At 44.5% G+C, this 21,801-nt stretch overlaps 2 protein-coding genes and 1 long non-coding RNA gene across 3 annotated transcripts; all 3 read right to left on the minus strand.

The window, feature by feature from the left end:
* Positions 1–353: 353 nt before the first annotated feature.
* On the minus strand, positions 354–3,786 carry LOC131395472 (ral guanine nucleotide dissociation stimulator-like). Its single transcript, XM_058527335.1, has 5 exons — positions 3,714–3,786; positions 3,243–3,346; positions 2,689–2,758; positions 1,007–1,104; positions 354–366 (listed from the first exon to the last, which is right to left on the minus strand). The coding sequence occupies exons 1-5, from the start codon at positions 3,765–3,767 to the stop codon at positions 354–356; spliced, it is 339 nt and encodes a 112-aa protein (XP_058383318.1). The 5' UTR covers positions 3,768–3,786.
* A 1,596-nt stretch (positions 3,787–5,382) lies between these two features.
* On the minus strand, positions 5,383–6,813 carry LOC131395852 (uncharacterized). The gene is made up of 3 exons (XR_009216385.1): positions 6,775–6,813; positions 6,069–6,179; positions 5,383–5,411 (listed from the first exon to the last, which is right to left on the minus strand). It is a non-coding gene; the product is annotated as an uncharacterized LOC131395852 (long non-coding RNA).
* A 12,480-nt stretch (positions 6,814–19,293) lies between these two features.
* Positions 19,294–20,476, minus strand: LOC131395853 (olfactory receptor 5M10-like). Its single transcript, XM_058527663.1, has one exon. It carries the CDS (start codon positions 20,396–20,398, stop codon positions 19,466–19,468), a length of 933 nt encoding a protein of 310 aa, XP_058383646.1. The 5' UTR covers positions 20,399–20,476; the 3' UTR covers positions 19,294–19,465.
* Between the last annotated feature and the right edge of the window lie 1,325 nt (positions 20,477–21,801).

Genomic DNA, 21,801 nt, shown 5'->3' on the forward strand with positions numbered 1-21,801 from the left:
CATCCCACCCCTTCTCAGGCTGCAGGAATGTCAGGGCCCAGCAGAGGGCAGACCTTCCACAAAGAGAACTTGACACTGGGCCAGGCTCTGGGCTCCAGAGCAGGAGGGACAGGGGAGCTGAGGCCAGAGACCTTATGTAGCACACCCTCTCTGATGACAGACGGGGAGACTGAGGCCTCAGGGAGGAAGGGACAGCTGGAACACAGAAGTGCTTCCTCACTTGCAGGGGCTGATGGCACTCCCCCAGGGGCAGGGCCTGAGGGGGAGGCTGAATCCATCTCAGACACAGCCTCCTGCAGCTCTGCAGGCAGGCAGCTATGAGCTTCCCCAGCCCAGGTAGACTGGTGGGGGGCTTATGCGGAGCGTCTATTGACACATTGCTAAGATGGGTCTGACTGCCCAACTCCCAGGGGTGGCCATGGGGCTCTCATGAGAGGAGGTTTGCCAGGTACTGAGAGCTCAGGTCCCAGTGCAGGGCTCTCGCCTCCCAAACCTCAGGATCCTGCTCCCTGGCCCCACCTCCAGACTCACTCACTTCCAGATCATCCTCCATCCCAATGTCCAGCAGCTTCAGGTGATAGAGGAACATGCCCAGGAAGGGGACAACACCCTGTGAAATCAGGGTGGGAGTGGTGAGATGAGTCCCTCCTCTCAGGTGCCCCCATGGACCCTCCCCCAAATCCCTTCACCCCAGCCTCCTGCCCACCACAGATTCCCACAGAGAACAGCCTAGGACCCTCAGCGGCCTCCCCCCTGTTGCCCCCTCCAGGGCCACCCAACTTCCCCAGTCACCTCCCAGGGGCGGCTTTTGGCAAATCCCAGGGTATGTGGTCCCTGCCCCTCCCCACCCTAACACATCCTGGGCCCAGCCCTTCCAGGCCTCCTCCTGGTCACTTCCAGGGCAGGCCTTTCAGGCTCTTGGGCTCCTGGAGCTGGGCTGCAGGAGGAGGGACCCCTCTCTTAGGGAGGCCTCCAGCCGTGAGGTGAGTGACCTCTCCTCTGACACCTAAGACCCTCCCCCTCAGGCCACCTCACCTGCTGCTGCTGTCTCTCCTGGGCTCCCTGGGGGTCCATCTGCAGGGTGGCCCTCACAGATATCACCTCCTGCGGGGTCAAGGACAGGCTCAGGGAGGCCATGTTCCCTTCCCCATGGCTCCCAGGCCCCTGATCTTGGACCCTGGCCATCTGGTGTCTATGGCTGCTCCCATTCCAGGGTGCCCTGATGCTAGATCACTCCCAGATCCAACACTCCCTTCTCTGTGCCCTCAGGCCTGCCCAGGCCCCTAAGCCTCTCTCCTCATCAGGAAAGTGTGAGGAGGACTCCCCATGCATCCCAGGGTCCCCTGAGGACTCAGTATCATCTGACTGTCACCAGTGCTGTCCCCTCCCCCATCGAGGAGGAAGAGCACAAAGCTCCTGCACGTTCCTCTCCCCCTTGTACCTCATCACCCCTGTGAGGCCTGCACCACAGATCATCTCCCTCCATTTCCCAGATGAGGAGACCGAGGCCCACAGAGGGGCAGTGACTTGCTCAGGGGCCCACAGAAGAGACCGCTCCCCCTCCCAGCCAGAGGCCCTGGCCCCCGGCCTTCACTCTTCCTCCAGACACACCTCGGACCAATGTCCTGTCCTCTGGACTCTCGGGGTTTGTTGAGGCCCTCAGTCAACCCGAGCCATGGATGGAGAGGCACAAGGTGTCTCGGGGTCCCATGCAAGTGGCTTCTGTGTTTTCCAGCCCCCTGGGATTCTCTGAGACCAGGCTGGCCCTGAGGCCATACCAAAGTCCTTAGCTCCCTAGGATCCCCTCAGGATTGTCCCTGCACAGAACTCCTCCTTCACTCACTCAGGAAGGGGACCCCCGTGTGCCACATCTGAGTGACAGTGTAGGAGTTGACCACGGCACTGGGTAATGGTGACATTTGCATCCTTTTTCACTTGGAAACTTCTAATGTCCCTTCTTCTTTCTCAGCTCTCATGTTTGAAGTCTGTGGTCTGAGCCTTTGTACAATCCTTAGGCCCCTCCTGCCAGGGCCTCGATGGAGGCCATTAAGAATCTGTCAGGAAGGTCCATTAAGAATCTGTAGGTTCCCTGATAATTCTCATTGCCATCTGGGGCGTATCCTTGTCGACAAGGCACCGGGGGAGACTCACTGGTTTGTCAGCAGTGACCACTATCGGGCTAGAGTGCACAGTCCCAGAGAGCACACAGTTCTGTCCCAGATCCACCATTTGGCCCAAGGCTGTGCAGCCCCTCTGTCGACAAGGCCTGAGTGCCCTCCCCTGCGAGCTGCAGTGAAGACAGAAGGAGCAGCAGGGGCCTGGCTTCCTGAGGACAGACTGGGCTGCTTTAGGAAGAAAGGAACCCCCACCCACTCCATCCACCCGCCAGCCTGAAGGATGGTGAGGGCCAGCTGATGGGTCTGCATGGAAGCCAGACACCTGCTCATTCTGCCACCTCCTCACCTCTTGCAACAGTCCAGGCGACACCACTGTATCCCGTGACCAAGGCCTCCTGCCCCAAACAGTCCCCACCTGACCCTGCAGCTCACACCCCCGCTTCCTGTCCAGCTGGATAAGACAGACCATTATTTCTCGGGGAACCTTAAGTGAAAAACTTACCAAAGCACATCCTGCCTGGTCCCTCCCCACCTCACCTCCCATCCTTCCAGATCTCCAGACTCCACTCACCTCCTTGAGAAGCTTCCTGCTCTCCCGGTGGCATGTTTGGAAGATCTTTTTAACTATTTGACAGTTCTTCCTGAGGAGGGAAAAAAGGAAAGAAACACTGTGGAGTGGTTTGAGGGTAAATCCCTTTTGTTTGAAAACCCAGAACATCCAGACAGCCTGGATGAGCATTTTCACTGTGTCGTCTGAGCCCTGAGGTGTCTGGGACTGAGGAGGGGGCTCTCCTATTGTCACCTGGGGCCTCCATTCTCTTATTTTCTCAGCAGATGTGTTTTAAACAGTCTTAATTTCATGTGGACAGAGAGTTCTGTTGCTGCAAACACTTGAAAATCTTCAATTTGGTTCAAGCCATGATCTGTCATTAGGGAAACTGATTCCTGAGGCAGAACGACTGGCCTAAGTTTTCAGAAAGACTTGAAGCCTGCCAACCAGGTCAGACCCTATCCCCAGGGTTTGCTGTCTGCCAGGAGGTCCCAACTGACTGAAGGGCAATGCCAGCCCTGTGGGGGGTGTCTGGTCCACCCAGGTGGTGCTCGCATGGAGAGAGGCCTACCCACCTGGACACCTGTCTCCACGTCTCTTTTAAACGTTGAATGGAGGGGCCCTCCAGAGCCCAGAAGATCGCATGGAGAGAGGAAAGGTTCCTCAGGCCGTGGCATTCCTGGGGAAGGGAAGAGAATGAGCTGTGAGGGGGAGCTGGAGCCCTGCTTCCTCTGGCTTCTGTCGCCTCATTGACGTCTCCTGTCCTGGATGAGACAGTGGCTCAGGGAACCTGGGAAAGGCACAGCTGGAACCTGATGAGGAATACTTCCAGGGAGGAGGATTTCAGCTCAAGCCAAGAGAGGAGCCCAGGAAGGGGTGAGCTTCCCACCACTGGGACCAGGAGTCAGGTCATCGAGGCCTGGCAGGAGGGGCCTAAGGATTGTGCAAAGGCTCAGACGACGGACTTCAAACATGAGAGCTGAGAAAGCAGAAGGGGCAGTTCCACCGACTCCAGAGAGGGGCTCCCAGGGCCTCCCACATCTTACCTTGGCCACCTGGATCCAGAGCTCCACCACCCTGGCCCTGTCCTGGGCTGTCATGCTCGGGTCCCCAATGCAGGTGGTGACAATACATTCGACCACTCTGTTAAAGTGGGTCGTGGTGGCATGGATGGTCGGTGCCAGGTGCTCAATGCCCCTGTTGTCACCCTGGGACCAGATGGAGTCCAGGAATTCGTGGGGCCTCACTGTCTTGAAGAGCTCCTGGGGAGGACAGGGAGTGTCACCCAGCCCTGCCACAGCCCAGGTCAGCTTCCGCAGCCCCCAGTCCCAGGCTGGGTCAGTGGTGAGAGCTGGAGCTCAGGAAGCTGAGAATGTGGCCTGAGGCTTGTGGAGTCCCTGAGTGTTGCCTGTGTCCCCTGAGGGCACCCAGCACAGGATGACCCAGGAACCGATACTGTGGCGCAGGGAAGTGGCATTTGCTCGCCGCCCAGTCTCACTTCCTCCAAGCACCAGAACTCGGCTCCTGCTTGACCATCTCTAGGGGCATCTTCCACCCATTCTGACCATCCTGGGGTCTGACTCCTCTTTCAGATGCACATTCCCGCAAGGCAGCAACAACTGCGGGCTTTGTTTGTCTGCCTTGTAGTCATGTACACATGAGGTGCCCAATTAGTGCTGAGGCTGTTGAGGCCTCCTGGGCAAATGAGTGAACTACCCAAGGACGAGACAGCACTTCGTGTGCTCCCCTCCCCCACCAAAGCGCAGACTCTGCCCAACTTCCTCTCTGCTCCACCTCTTCCACCTGCACAGCCACTCTGCATGGCAGCTGCTCTCAAAGTCCATCCCTACTGTCCACATGAGGACAGCAAAGGCTTGGGAGTTAAGAAGGCTGCTCAGGTCACATGAGGGTAAGTGGGGAAGCAAGAGGTTGGACCGAGATCATGGGATTCTGGATGAGGAATTGGCAGGTCTGGGGCAGCTGATGGCACAGGGAAGGCCGGCCCCACCTGCCCTGAGAGCCCCGCTGCTCACCACATCCATCAGTGTTAACTGCTCTGCCACCAGCCGGGGAGGGAACTCCAAGAAGTCAGGCTTCTCCTCCCTCAGCAGGTTCTTGGTGGTCACGTCCCAGGGGCAGGCGGGCTCTGGGGCTGGATCTGGCTCTGCTGTTATCTCTCCAGGTGGAGGGAGGATTCTCCCTGGAGCCAATGGTCCAGCTGGCTCCAGCTCAGGAGCTGACACTGGGGCTGGAGCTGAGGTTGGTGGTGGCTCTGGCCCTGGAAGGACTGATGGAGGTGACACTGGCTCCAGCTCTAGCACAGGTGGTGGAACTAGAGCTGGAGCTGGATCTAGCCGTGGAGCTGGCCCTTGCTCTGGCTCTGGAGCTGGAGGGAGTTCTGGAGATGGTACTGCAGCAGGAGAAAGAAACAGTGTCACTCAAGTAGCTGACTTCCCCTGTTCCTGTCAAAGCCAGGAAAGACCCCACTGCCTTGAAGTGAACCAAGCCTCTGAACACTCTGCAACTTGTCTTCCAAGACTGCAGTCGCCTCACCTTCCAGCTCTGCCTCAATGGGCCGTGGATGCTCCAGCTGGACCTGGAGAAGGTAGGCGTGGCCCTGCAGCCCCGAGCCAGGCAAGCTGAGATGCAGAGAGGCCAGCTTCATGCTGAAGCAGGGATACTGCAGGAGCTCCCAGAAATCCTGCAATGGGTCCAGGCAGGTTTCCACCAGAGAAGAGATGGCACTGGGGGAAACAATGGGGCAACAGAGTCAGAGGCCTGGCCTTTCCCTCCACACTTCTCACCCAAGGCACCCTGGCTTGGGTCTGGGCCCTATGCCTGCCCCTCTCCATCCAGGTGAGAGCCACCTGGCAGCCCTGACCCCTGTGAGGCTGTCCTGGCAGTGGCAGGCCTGCTTATCCAGCAGGTTGACACAGAGTCTGTTGTGACTCTCTTCCCACTGACACTCTTCTCCTGAAGGTCTGGGACACAGCCCACCCCAGCCCTCCATGCACTTGTGCAACTGGATTGAGCACTGAGACAGATTTGTGACCAGGTTGCTCACACACCTCCTGTTCTGGGCCTGGAGGCGGTGGTCAGAAGAGGTAGATGTGGAGAAGGGGAGGCAGATTCAAATGGGTCTGTGGTGGGAATGGGTTTCTAGGGGAGAACTCAGCCCAGCCACCCCTCTGGTTCCCAGGGGTCCTGGCACCCATCCATAGCTCTTTGACTCCTGTCCTCCTGGAGTGGAAGCCACCGGGCCTCTGCCTTCCCATGGGAATCAAAAGATGCGTGAGATGCGGCTTCTGACAGGCTCCCCTCAGCCACAGCCTCCATCTCTCCCCCCACAGCTTGTTCTTCAGAGACAGGAGGCCACCCTTCTGGACCCAAAGACCACTCACTTTTTTAGGTGGTCCTGCGCTCTGCCCTCCTGGCTGGAATAAGGGGAGATGCCTCCAGATGTCAAGGAGGCTATGAGGGCATCCCTTGGGATGGACGGTGGATGACAAGACCTGCGAATGATGTCTAATGTCAATGTCTGACTCTCAGACGGAAATTGAGGCCACGCATTGTGTCTCCTTCATTCACTGAGTTTACTGTCTCCAAATGTCCTGCATGCAGTAGGTGCTTAATCTACATGGTTGAATGAATGTAGTCCACCCAGAACCATCCCAGACTCCTGAGTGGGCCTAGGGCCTCTCTGCTGCCCCAGAGATCCTTGACTGGCTGCCCCAAGGAAAAGGACCAGGACCAGCTGGATGGACTCTCCAACTCCTTGACAGGGTGGTTTCCATGTGCTTTTCCAAATTCAGAAAGGCCGCATCTCAGAGATGGGTGAGGCAGACTACTTTTCACGGGGAAGAGAGAAATAAACACCATGAACAACCACAGCACGTCCACAGCCCTCTCTGCAGAGCCAGGCACCAGGTAAGCACCCGCCATGGCTGATCCCATGAGTTCCTACAAGATCCCCATGAAATTTATCCTCTCCCAACCTACTTTTCAGAGGAGCAAACTGAGGCTCAGAGAGATTTGGTGACACTCCCAGGACACACAGCTGGCAGGGGGCAGAGTCACCACTGTGCTGAGGAGGGAGTGGCCACTCACCTAGTAAACAGCTGGTCCAGGACCTGGTGGGATGTGTCTAAGGCCGAGTAGTTGACCATGAAGGTGGTGAAGCTAGAGATGTTCCTCAGGAAAGCTGGTGCGATGGACTCTGTCAGCTTCTCCATCATGCCTGTCTGGAGGGCCCGCATCCTGCAGGCCTCATTGAAATTCACGGTGGACTCATGCTCACACTGAGGGAGAGGAGGAGGTACATACACTCAATGACATCATGGTGAACCACCGGGAGGATTGAGGTGACTTTCTACCCTCCTGTGTAGCTGGTGGGAAGGAGTGGAGGTCCAGATTCCTTTGGGAGTGGGACTGTGGAACACTCTAATGAGAAAACCCTGGGGGGTTCCAGGGGAGACTCAGATTTGAGTCTGCATTCTAGTAGTGCCTTGGTCATCTCAGAGTCCTGGGTATGAAGACCCCTCTGCACCCACACTCACCTGAGACCAGCCCTCTTCATTGAGGGACTGGTGCACCTGTGTCCTCTCCAGGGAGATGGCGAACTGGAAACTATCTACCAGCTCCTCAACCATCACTTTGGTGCAGCTCTGCAGTGACAGTGCCCAGAAGTCAGGCCAGGAGGCATCAGGGGCCTGCCTGGACTTTGCCACAGAGGGAAACCCCACCACAGTTCAGGCACAGAGGGGCATCTGCATAGTCTCCATGAGGGAAGGAATGTGATGACACCTCGATGGCCTGGGATTCACATGTGGGTAGAAGAGCTTGGTCCCCAGCACTCACCATCCTCTCCTGCAGCCAAATCTTCAGTATGAACATGACACACCACCAGATCTCCACCATTTAGCTACCTGCTCCTGCTCAGGGTGGTTCCTCCTCATACTACCTTCTCTTACTCCACCTCCCACATACATACACACACACACACACACACACACACACACACACAATGAGGGTCAAGGGGTGTGGGGCTGTCCATTTGGGATCACAGTTGTGGCCTGACCTAGAGTGGCCTGCCCTGGGCTATGCTGTTACCTGATGGTTCCTCCTGCCAAAAGGCCACAGACATTCGAGGTGAGGGCTGAGCCAATGTCTAAAGCGACTTAACATGCTCTCATTCTTGGCTTTCCGGGGGCCAGAGCCTCGGAAAGTCACGGGACAACACGAGAACATCCTGCTGTGTCGAGTGTCTCCACTCAAATGAACTGGACAGGAGGCTGTGGTTACAATGTGGGTGCCTGGTAACCAGAGTTCTAAGTTCTGTTGGGGGCTGTCACCGAGGAAGTGAGGTCACTTCTTCAAGGTTCTATTACTTGGCCCCTTCCTTCAATCAGACCCACCCAAAGACCCCGCTAGGCTGTTGGCTACTCTCCCTCCTTGCCCATGTCATCTCCATCACTGTACACAAATATCCATCACCACCCTCCCCACAGCTCCTTGGGAGCGGAACCAGTGGCCAGCTTTGAGGAGACAGAGCTGAAGTCACACCTCTTTTATCCTACCAGTTCTGTGTCCTGGAAAAGCCACTGTGCCTCTCAAGATCTCCCCAGTCTCCCAACCTGCACAATGGGGATGGTGCTCAAAACAGCTTTCTAGGAACATCGTCAGGTGTATATGAGATAATACCTACAACACCTGTGGATTGCTGTCACATGTGTCTAATGCTGAACCTCCCATCTAGGTCAGTTCCATCTGTGCAGCCTCCACAAACCCCCACTCCATACTTCTTGTCAGACATCATTGGCATGAATTTGGTCTGGTCACTCTTATGTGCAAGAGGGGTTAGGAATTTTATCTTTTAGTTTCTTGAATTGACACCCGAAATAAAACTGATTCTCTGTTCTGAATATTAAGGGAGAAGGTGAACAGTGGGAACTACCCATGCTCTCTCCCTACACTAACCTTCAAGTTGAAGGGGAGGAGATGATCTTTTCAGATGAATCAAGCATGTATTTACCTACCACAGGCTCTCTTTTCTTGTTGTTTATTCATCCACAGAGAACAAGAAGTCTTGCTTCCAAACCAGAATGTATGAGACGTCCACTGCCCTCTGTTCCCAGCAGAATGACCAGAACCAATTTGTTGGCTTTTATTTGCCTGCCCCTTGTAAGTAGATCTGAGAACATTCTTTCTATGTTCTTCATAGAGTGGGTCTGGGAGGGTCTGAGGTTGTAGAGAATTGTAGGCAAATAGCAGGCTTCTGAAAAACTGAGTCAAATTGGAATCTCTGTAATTCAAAGAAGGAGAGTGATATCAGCATCATGGTGGAAGATGACACCTCCTGTTTTTCTACTCCTGCACTAACAATGCTTTGGCATCCATCCATAGACAAAAGTGCCTTTGTGGGAGAAGTGGGATCCAGCACCATATGGCAAGGGACCCAGAGGGAGTCTCACCCAGCCATGCATCTGGTAATAGGCAGACAGACCTCGGTCCCAGCTCTGGACCCTGCAGTGGCCCGTGAACCAGCTCAAGCTCCTTTCAGCTGCTGCATGGAAACCCCTGAAAACACTGTCTTAGATCATGACACACAGAGGAGAGGGCCTTTGTGGAAGTCCAGGTTTCAAGAAGAGAAGTTCCAGCCCTCTGTGGGAGCACAAAAATATGAGTGTGGATGGGTTGAAGAGTTTGGGGGCATTGGCAGATAGGTACTCTTAGAGGGCTTTAAAGGATGTGGATCCTGTAACTGCACTGAGCACTCCATCAAGAAGTCTCCCACGACTTGTGGGGTATACCTCACCCATGGATCTCCCCAGCTGGCCTTTAGGCACCCCCAGTGCTCTGCGTGCCCCACATACACACACCTCCACCCTAGGGCTTCTTCTCTGTGTATGCTCCCAACAGTGGTGGTTAGAGTGAATTTTGGAGGACAGCTAGTGAGCACGTGCAGAAACTTGGTCCAAATCCGCAGGCCAGAGAGAGACCACAAACTTGAGGTTTCACACAACCTCTGGAATACAAAAGGGAGGCTGTCAGCGCCCAGCCTATTACATCACAGCATCAAGAGAATGCATACAAGCTGGAGAATTCTGCCGTTAATGAACAAATTAAAAATGCTGGGATTATACTGGTATAACACATTAAAATACAAATGTATTATTGAAACATATATTAAGTTTAAAAAAATGACATTTCAAATGTTGGAAAAATTAAGTTTGAGAAACCTTGTAGGTGGTCAGTAAACATCTGTCCCTCCCTCCCTCTCCAGATCAGCCGTATGTATATGTATAAATACACACACACACACATATATACCCCCCATAAGTTCTATATATAGAGAGACGCATATGTGCATGTGTGTCCACAAACACTCACACATATATATAATGCATGTACCTATGTATATCATATATATGTATGTATACATGATAGAATACTCACATGCACATGTGTATATCTCTACAATTTCACCTTCAATAAGGTAAATTTCTGGTTTGTATTGACTCTAAATAACTCTGCATTTTAACTTGTTAGGTCTGTTTCGGTTTGTTTTCCCCAAACGTTCTGGTTAGTCCTCTGGGCACTTCTCAGTTGGATAACTGTTATGTTTTTCATTTGTTGTTGTGCTTTCATTTTCTCTTTTTAATAAACATATTTGTTGAAATAAGACATACAATCAGAATAGAGCACAAATCCATGTGTAAAGATTGATAAGTTATCCAAAAGTGTACACATGTGTTAACACCACCCAGGCCAACAAACAGAACATGACCAGTTCTATTTACAGTAGATTATACATGATGTATATAATAGATAATAACCGCAGTTACCCAGATTATTATTTCTCCTTTTCAGGAAGTAGCACACTGAATGGCAATGCATAAAGCAAATTTAGTCATGATGTGGCCTCCTTCAAAAATATAACTGGATTGGGAAGGTTAATTTTTTTTAGGAATACATGAGTTTAGTTCCAGAAAAAAAGAGGCTTGTAAATTTCCTTTCCTGTAATGACCTTGTAAGATTTTTGTAGCAAAGTTAAGCTATTCTCATAAAATGAATCAAAAAGTTTTTCCCATTTTTCCTGTTCTGTGGAAGAGCTAGAGTCAATGTGTATTATTTCTCTCCTGAATGTCTGGTGGAATTTGCCAGCAGAGGTGTTGGCCACGATGAAATGCGGGAATGTTTTAAACACACAGATCAATGGAACAGAACTGAACGACCAGAAATAAATCTATACACCTATGGTCAACTGATTTTTCACAAGGGTGCCAATGGTGCTGTGACAATTGAATAGCTATATGCAAAAGAATGAAGTTAGACCCTAACCTTATCCCATAAGCAAAAGTTTACTCAAAATGGATCATACACTTAAATTTAAGAGCTAAAACTATAAAACACTTAGAAGAACACACAGGCATAAATCTTCATGACCTTGTATTTGGCAATGGACTCTGAGATCTGACACCAAAAGCAGAAGCAACTAAATAAATGAATAAATAAGTTAAACTTCATCATCAAAATTAAGAACTTTTATGCTTCAAAAGACACTATCAAGAAAGTGGAAAGACAATCTAGAATGGGAAAAAATATCTGCAAATCATATATCTAATAAGGACCTTGTATTCGGAACATATATTAAAAAGCTCTTGGGGCCAGCCCAGTGGTGTAGTGGCTAAGTTCGCGCCCTCCACTTTGGCGGCCCAGGGTTCATGGGTTCTGATCCCAGGCACAGACCAAAGTACCGCGTATCAAGTCATGCTGTGGCTGCGTCCATATAAAGTAGAGGAAGACGGGCACGGATGTTAGCCCAGGGCCAATCTTCCTCAGCAAGAAGAGAAGGATTGGCAACAGAAGTTAGCTCAGGGCTGATCTTCCCCACCTCCTCCCCCAAAACAACTTCTTACAATTCAGTAATAAAAAGACAACCCAATTTAAAAATAGGCAAAGAATCTGAACAGATATTTCTCCAAAGAAGATATACAAATGGCCAATAAGCACGTGGAAAGATGCTCAGTATCATTAGTCATAAGGGAAACGCAAATCAAAACCACAATAAGATACCACTTCATACCCACTAGAATGGCTAAAATTAACAAGTTAGATAACAAGTGTTAGTGAGAATGTGGAGAAACTGGAACCCTCAAACACTGCTACAGGAATGTAAAATGTTGCAGCCACTTTGGAAAATAGTCTGGCAGTTTCTCAAATAATTAAACATAGAGCTACCATGTAACCCAGCAATTCTACTCCTAGGTATATATCCAACAAATGGAAACATGTCCACACAGAAACTTGTACATGAATGTAACAGCATCACTCATAATAGTCAAAAGGTGGAAACAACCCAAATGTCCATTGACACACAAACAGATAAACAACATGTGGTATATCCACACAATGAAACATTATTTGGTCATAAAGAAGAATGAGATACTGACATATGCTACAACATAAATGTACCTTGAAAATATAATGCTAAGTGAAAGAAGCCAGCCAAAAAAAAAAACCATATACTATATGATTCTATTCATAGGAAAGTCAGAATAGGGAAATCTATAGAGACAAAAAGTAGCTTAGTGGTTGCTTAGGGATGGGGTAAACAGGGTCAGGGGATAAAGGGATGGTAGCTGAAGGGTTCAGGCTTCTTTTTGAGGTGATGAAAATATTCTAAAATTTACTGTGGTGATGGTTACACACATCTGCGAATACATAAAACAACCCACTGAATTATAAACTTTATATGGGTGAATTGTATGGTATGTGAATCATATCTCAATAAAGCTGCCTAAAAAATGTAGTAGCCAGCTCCAAAAAAAAAAAAAACATCATAGTGAAGAAAGCAGAATGTAGGGTCAGGGAGCAACATCACTTTTGTTCATTATTAATCCTTCCTGCCCTTAAAGCCATGCCTGCATGTTTGCAAAAAAAAAAAAGGACTAAATGAAGTAGACGAGTGACAGGATAAAAGCAGAGTAGGAAACCCTGATTTCACCACATGAAAAGAGCACAATTCTACACTATGCAATGTCACCAAAAATTAGACATAAAAATATCCTCACTTATACCTGGACATACAAACTACTAAAAACTAACTTACCAAATAAATTTCTGAAACATCAAATGAGTCTGTGTTAAGGCATCGTTTGAAGAACTTAACTTGTATTAATTGATTTAACCCACACAACCACCCTATGTGGTACATATATAGCTGATCTTCATTATTTACAAGTTCCATATTTGTGAATTCACCTAATCACTAAAATTTTTTTGGAATCCCAAACCAGTATTTGCAGCATTCTCATGGTCATTCGCAAACATGAGCAGAGCAGTGAAAAATTTCAGTCTATCAACACACACGTTTCAGTTGAGGTCAAACAAGGTGACACTCTGCCTTACTTCAGCTCTCATACAGAAATGACCAGAGAATAGAGATGGTAGGGAGCAGTGTGGTGTAATGCAAGAAGCTCCAGTTCTTTAGAGTTCAGGAGAGTTTAAGTCATTTTCCCAAGATCAGAAAGCTAACGAATGGAGGACTGCATGAGCCAAGGACACAAAGTGAAGAAATTGATGGTTGAATGAATTCATCGTTAAAAGGCTAAAAAAAGAGATAAAACGAGATCATAAAAAATACTTAAACCAAAAGTAGAAAAAATGGAGAACGGAAACAAAAAACAGATGAGACAGAAAACAAACAGTAAGATGACAGATTTAAATCTAACCGTATCAATAATCACATTCAACGTAAATGTTCTAAATGCCCCAATTACAAGGGAGAGACTGTGAAAACAGTGTGGCAGTTCCTCAAAAAGGTAAACATGGAATTACCATATGATGTTGCAATTCCACTCATAGGTATATACCCAAAGAAATGAAAGCAGGAATCACTCACAGGTATACACCCAAAGCACTGATGTGGCATACAGATACTTGTCCACCAATGATCACAGCAGCATTATTCACAACAGTCAAAAGGTAAAAATAACCCAAGTGTCCAAACAAAATGTGATAAACACATACAATGGGATATTAGTCAACCTTAAAGATGAATGAAACTCTGATATATGCTAAACATGGATGAAACTAGAAAACATGCTAAGTGAAATAAGCCAGACACAAAGTGCCAAATACTATATGACTCCACTCATCTTAGGTACCTAGAATAGGCAAATTCATAAGACAGAAGGTAGGGGAGAAGGGAGAACAGGGAATTATTGTGTAATGGGTATAGAGTTTCTGTTTAGGATGATGAAAAAGTTACAGAAATGAAGAGTCACAATGGTTTCACAATATTGTAAATGTACTTAATGTCACTGAATTCTAAACCTTATAATGGTTAAAATGGCAATTTTTATGTTATGTATATTTTGCCACAATAAAAAAAAAAGGGCAGAGATCATCAAACTATAAAAAAGCAAGACCCAAGTGTATGTTGCCTACAAAAACAAACACTTTAAATATAAAGACACAAACAGGCTAAAAGTAAAAGGATGGAAATAGACCATGCTAGCACTAGTCAAAAGATCTGGCTACATTACTATTGGACAAAGTAGACTTCAGAGCAAAGAATATTACCAGGGGTAAAGAGGACCACTTTATAACGATAAAGGAGTACATTCATCAAGAAGACATAACAATCCTAAGCATTTATGTACCTAATAAAAGAGCTTCAAAATGCAAGGAGCAAAAAACAATGGAACTAAAAGAAGAAACAGACAAATCCAAAAAATTATAATAGGAGATTTCCACACCCCTACCAATAATTGACAGAACAAGGAGACAGAAAATCAGTAAATGTTGATCAAGTCTTTCATATCCTATCAACAAACGTGATAACATTTATAGAACACTCCACCCAATACCAGCAGCACATATATCTTTTTAAAGTCAAAATGAAACATTTACCAAGCCCACATCCTGAGACATACAACAAATCAGATAAGCTTTTAAAAGATTCAAATTATGCAAAGCATGTTCTCTGACAGGGGAACTAAATTAGAAATCAATAACAGAAAAAAAGTCTGGAAAATCCCCCAAATATTTGAAAATTAAATAATACTCTTCTAAATAAGCAATGGACCAAAGAAGAAGTCAAAGAGGATATCAGGAAATATTTGTTACTGAATGGAAATGAAAACACAACATGTCATTATTTGTGGCATAGAGTTGAAACAGTATCTAGAAGGCTGTTTATGGCACTCAACACCTTTATTAGAGAAAATGCAACGTACCAAAGCAATGACCTAAGTTTCCACCTTAACAAATAAGGACAAGAAACCCAAGCTAAACACAAAGTGAGCATAAGAAACAAATAAGAGCAGAAGTTGATGAAAAAGAAAACAGAAAAACAACAGAGAAAAATCAATGAAACCAAAAGCTAGTTCTTTGAGATCAGTCTAGCCAGACTATTAATGGAACAAAAGAGAAAAGACAAAATTAGTATCAGAAATAAGAGAGGTGACATCACCACATTTGCTATCAATAGTAAAAGGATAATAAGGAATACTATGAACAACTTTTGTCAACACATTTGACTACTCAGATGAAATGGACAAAACCTGTGAAAGTTAAAAATTACAACAACTCATTCAAAAAGAAATAGATAATCTGAATGGCTCTATATCTACTAAAGAAATTGAATTTGTAGACAAAAAGCTTCCCCCAAAACTTCAGGCCCAGAAAGCTTCACTGGTGAATTCTACCAAAAATTTAAGCAAGAAAGAACACCAATTCTAGACACACCCTTCCAGAAAACTGGGGAGGGTATATACCGCACAGCTCAATCTGAGGCCAAGGTTACTCAAAAACTAAAACTAGACAAAGACATTTCAAGAACACTACAGACAAATATCCTTTTTGAACATAAATGTAAAAACGTAAATGAAGAAATCTTTAGCAAATTGAATCCAACAGTATATAAAAATAATATACCATGACCAAGTGGGATTTACCCAAGGAATGCAAGGCGAGTTTAACATTTCAAAATCAATGTAATTCATCATATTAAAAAACTAAAAACAGAAACCATGGGATGAATTAAAACTATAAAACATCTCTAAGAAAACACAAGAGAGAATCTTAGTGACCTTGGCTTTGGCAAAGATTGTTAAATACAATGCAAAGAGCGGAAATATAAAAAAATATATAGAAAACAGACTTCATTAAAATTAAAAACTTCTGTTCTTTGCACTGGTAAGAAGTAAAAAGGTAAGCCACAGAGTAGGAGAAAATACCTGCAAAAGATATATCAACACGTAAGAAACTCTACAATTCAATAAGACATACAACCCAACTTAAAAATGAGCAAAAGATCTGAATAGACACCTTGCTCGAGAAGATATACAGCACGCAAATAAGCACCTGAAAAGATGGTCAACATCATCTGTCATCAGTCAAATGAAAATTAAAACGACAGTGAGATAACACTAGACTAGAACGGCTAAAACTAAAAAAGACTAACCAGACTAAGTGCTGGAGAGGGAGTGGAGCAACCAGAACCTGCACACATGCTGGCGGCAATGTAAAATCGTACAACCACTTTGGAAAACAGCTTGGCAAGTTTTTAACTAATCACACACCTACCACACAATTCAACCATTTCACTCCTGAGTATTTTCTCTAAAGAAATGAAAGCACATGTCCACACAAAGACTTGTACACCAATGTTCACACAAGTTTTTTGTTTTAATAGCCCAAAACTGGAAACAATCCAAATGTTCCTCAATCAGGTGAAGGAACAAACAAAATGTGACACATGCACAACACAGAATACTACTCAAAAATAACAGGAAATGAACTATTGATATATGTAAGAACATGGGCGAATTTCTAGAATAATTATTCTGAATGAAAGTAACTGAGCCAGGTAAAACAAAGAGTACATATTATATAATTCCATGTATATAAAATTGTAGAAAATGAAAACTTATCTACAGAGTCAGAAATAAATCAGTGGTTGACTAACGACAGGCAGCACACAGTTGTAGGGAGGAATAACAAAGGGCCAGAAGGAATGTTTTAGAGGTGACGCTCATTATCTTGATTATGGTGATGGTTTCATGGATGTACACATATCTCAAAATGTATTAAACTGTACACTTTAAATATGTGCAGTTTGTTGTAGGTCAATAATACCTCAATAAAGCTACAAGAGGAGGAGGAGAGGAGGGGGAGAACAGAGAGACGAAAGAAAAATAAATCAGTCTAGGAGGATCAGGATCCAGAGTTCAGAGAGGGCAGTGAAAAAGGAGGTCAAGAAACAATCAAGGAGCATTCCCTAGAACTGAAGAACACAAGTCCTCAGCCTCAGAGTCAGCCAAGCACCGATCAAAATAAACTGAAATTTTAAAAGAATCTATACCTAAGTACATAATCATGAACACTTAGACTACCAAGGATAAAGATCTTGAAAAAATTCAGAAAGAAAAATAGATCAACTACAAAAGAACGAAAGCAGAACATAGAAATTAAGAGCATGGCCTTCCTGATTTTGACAATGGCTCTGCCATGTATTAGCCAAGTGACCCTGAGTACATTACTTAACCCCTCTGTGCTTCAGTTTTCTCATCTGTAATAGTAATAATAGTAAGTAGTAGTAGTCATGTGGTTGTTATGAGAATTTAATAAATTAATCTATAAAGTGCCTAGAACAGTGCCTGGTATGTGTTAAATACTACATAAGTATCGGTTAAATAAATAAATCACATTAACATTCAACTTCTCATCAAAGGGCCGGCCCAGTGGTGCAACCAGTTAAGTGCTAGCACTCCGCTGCGGCGGCCCAGGGTTCGCCGGTTTGGATCCCGGGCGGGCACCGACGCACCACTTGGCAAGCCATGCTGTGGCAGCGTCCCATATAAAGTGGAGGAAGATGGGCACGGATGTTAGCCCAGGGCCAGTCTTCCTTAGCAAAAAGGGGAGGATTGGCAGATGTTAGCTCAGGGCCGGTCTTCCTCACAAAAAAAAAAACTCATCAAAAATACTGGATGACATAAGTCAAAACAGCGAGTTTGGATGTGGAACCATGTAAAGAGGAAAAATAACATTTTCTAATATTAATAATGGTATAGTGAAAAGGTTAATCTCATATATTACTTGTCATAAGTATAAATTGTTAGGAGCTTTCTGGAGAAAAATTTACCACAGAAAAAATTAGCATGAGCTTCAAAATCATTTAAAGTATTTAATTCAGCAATTACACCTCTAGGAACATTCAGAGCGATACATACATAGAGATACGACTCAATCTTAAAAATAGGATACATCAATATGCTGGAATAATGGTTTGCAAGATAAATCAAGTGGAAAAAAATATACCAAAATGTTGAGAGCAGCTCTCTTTATGTAGGAGATTACAAGCAAATTTTGCTTTCATTCCTTATATCTTTCCCTATATTTTTTAGCTTGTTTTTCTACAATTGATATGTATTATTTTTGTAATTAAGTTCAAAATGAATTAATTTTTATACTACATTAAAAATGGTGTTCACCGAAAACATTTAGTCCACATGAAATGCAAACATTATACCATCAAGTGAAAATCAATGTTCATACTTGTATATGGCAAATTATTCCAATTTTGTTTTATTAATTAATATATATGCATAAAATTATTGAGAAGAAATATAAAAAACATAAACAGAAATTATCCATTGGTTTAGGACATATCACTGATAAATGTAGCTTCTTCATTTCTGTCTGCATTTTCTAGTTATTTAAAATGAACCTGTGTGCTTTCATAATCTGGAAAATATATCCATAAAATACTATCTAAATAAGTCTACCATGTATAAAAATTGCCTGCTTTACATGGAACAGTGAGGTAATTCAAATTATATTGCACACAAATTACCATCTTTACCTGAAATGTCAGAAGACATCCACATTAGCTATTATCAGCTGTATCACTCTCATCACAATCACCATGATTTCGTGTACAGCACTAACCTCATTGGTTTATTATCCCCTGCATTCTGTCCTGCATTTGCAGTGCTGAGGAGTTTAACCACTGCAGTGTGAGTTGGAAAGAGAAAGAATATGGAATCGAGGGATTTGCCTTTGTGCTACTTAGTGGCTGAGAGACTTTGGGTAAGTCATTTAACCTCTCTGTGCCTAAGACTCCAAATGTTATAAATGGAGGTCATAGTTTTCTCACTAGTTCAGTTGCAAGGATTAAAATAAATAGTGATATAAAAATGAGAACCAAAGTATAATTGAGTGTCACTTATGATTATTTTTATGCATGTTGATTTATGTTCTATCCTGTCTCTAAAGAAATTCTGAGGTGACTTTCACCCCAAAACGTACACAACGAAAACATTAAATCACAAATAGAAATAAATAAATAGAATATTTAAAAAAAGACTACAAAGAGATCAACCATTAGATTAAGAGAATTGCCAAGACTAAGTTTAAGTTTGGCTCCTGAAAGCCACAGTGGTTCTTAGGACTGAAAAATAAAAGGAAGCATACAATTATTTAGACAAAATATGGAGTACTTTTAAAATGATTCTAAAATATATTTTTCAAATAGGATTATAAATCTGGATATCAGCATATTCTGGTTGCTAGGAATGGTTGCTAACAACACTTTGCTTAACAAAAAGGGAAGTTTCTTATGAATTAAGAAAATGTTCCACAGACTAAATGATGCTGATCCTCAAAAAGAAATTGGAACGAGGGAATCTATTACATTTAGGACCTCTCTCTTACTCATTTCTAGGTGCTAATCACTATCTTATCACAGACACTTAGTCATTTCAAATGAACAGATGGCTAAACTGCAATTTCATGAACAATTTCCCTGAATCCTTTGCTGCATGGCATGGATCACATCCTTGTTCCTTAGACTGTAGATCAATGGGTTCAGCATTGGGCTCAAAAAAGTATAGAAGACTGCAATTATTTTGGACTCCTCTACAGACTTCTCAGATGGGGGCCTTAAGTGCATGCACAAGAGGGTTCCATAAAATATGGAGACTGTTGTCAGGTGGGAACCACAAGTAGAAAAGGCTTTGTGCCTGCCTTCAGCAGAACGGATCTTCAAAATGGCGGCAATAATGAAAAGGTAGGACAGGAGAATGATGAAGAGCGAGCTTAAGAGAGTAAAACCAGCAACTACAAACATTGCCGTCTTCTTGACATAGGTATCAGAGCAGGCTAACATTATAAGAGGAGGGTCAGCACAGTAGAAATGATTGATTTCAAGGGAGCCACAGAAAGATAAGTGAAAAGTCAGCAGTGCCTGAGAGAGTCCATTGAGGAAGCCAAAAGTATAAGGGACCACGACTAGAGAGATACAAATGTTCCTGGACATTCTGGTGCTGTAATGTAAAGGGTTATGAATGGCTACATAACGATCCAATGCCAGGGAAGCAAGGATATAAAACTCAGTGATCACCAGCGCAATGAAGAGAAGACACTGCGTGAAGCATCCAGCATAGGAGATGGTCTTCTGGTCTGAGAGGAAGTTGTGCAGCATATTTGGAGTAATGTTGGAGGAATAACAAATGTCTACAAAGGAGAGGTGGCTAAGGAAGAAATACATGGGCGTTTGGAGGTGAGGATTGGTCCTGATCAGCAGGATCATGCACAGATTCCCTGCCAGTGTGATTAGGTAGAGCACCAGAAACACTCCAAACAGGATCTTCTCCAACACTGGATTGTCTGTGAGTCCCAAGAGAATGAATTCCCTCACTACAGTGTGGTTTTGAGAAGACATTTTCTTATCTCTTGAAAACTGAAAGTGAAGAATTCTCTCTGATCCAGATTCTGCATTTATTCCATTTTTTCCAGTAAATGCATTTCATCATTAGTCTTTGATCTACTCATCTATTGGGAAGTTACTCTTTTTTCAACAAACACATCACACATTGAAACCTGTCATAATGGAAAACTCCATATTTGGTATTTTTTTTTTCAAATTTTGTGGGAAAAAAAGCACAAGAATTAAAATCAGATACAAAAAACAACAGGTCCTTGGCATCATTCAAATGGAAAACTGAACCAAGTTGGATTTCTAGCATCCCTCCAGATCAGATATCCTATTTTCCAGATGCAAAATCAAAAATAAATATTCAGTACAGCATTTTCACTTGAAATTCATAATTGCTTGGCTTAATTTCCTTCAGAAGGCATTGAATTAGTAAATTTATCTCTTGACATATGGCTTAGAAGGTACAGAATGAAGAATTGCTCTCTCTGCTTTGTAAATTCACCCACTCCTTTATTAACGTACGCTACAAAGATTGATTTTTTTTACTGTTCCAGCTTCTGGGTTTATAGCAGTGAGTGAATTCCCCATCCTCGTGGAGCATACGTTGTGGGAAAAGGTACCGATGTTAAACACACAGATAAAGATGGATAACATGTCAGTTAGAAGCAAACACTATGAAGAAAAATGGAGGCTGGGATGCTTTTAGATGGCCATTCAAAGAAAGACCTTTCTGAGAAGCTAGAATTTGTGCAGTAAATAAGGAATACAAGTATCTGGAGAAGAATGTGAGGTTTTTCTGTCCCCATTTTATGTGCAACTAACACATATGAAAATATTTATCTAGGGAAATACAGATCATGTTTAAATGTGTCCCTGGCTCCCACCTGGAGCCACTATCTCTCAATTCTTTGTGAAAATAAGATACAGCTGGAAATATTGTACCTCAGAATTGCACCATAAGGATACTTTTATCTAGTTTTCATGTATACATCAGAAGAGATTGCATATAATAATTAATTTTTAGCGATGTCATGAAATATTAACATATGAATAGAAAAATCAAGTAAAATTGATAAAAATAATTTTTCAACATTGGTGGGATATTAATCTGCACAGAAAAGAACAAGCATATTTTCAGTGAACAAATGTATAAAATGACCTACCTGTATAAGTTGACTTCCATATTTTGTAAAAATGATGGGAGAAGACTTATAATGTATTTCTTGGTTACATTCTCTAGGCTATTTTAAAAACAATTCTAAAACATCCAAATAAAATAGTCTTTTTTCCTCAAGAGTATAACTTTATTTTGGTGCTTTGAGATCCTAGATTCTCCTTTGAGGCCAAAATTTCTACCTTACATCTGTGTACGCTGCTTGGTACCGAGTGCGTGAGATTTTTAGCACAGA

This window comes from Diceros bicornis, chromosome 31, assembly GCF_020826845.1.
Source record: "Diceros bicornis minor isolate mBicDic1 chromosome 31, mDicBic1.mat.cur, whole genome shotgun sequence".
Classification (NCBI taxonomy): Eukaryota; Metazoa; Chordata; class Mammalia; order Perissodactyla; family Rhinocerotidae; genus Diceros; species Diceros bicornis.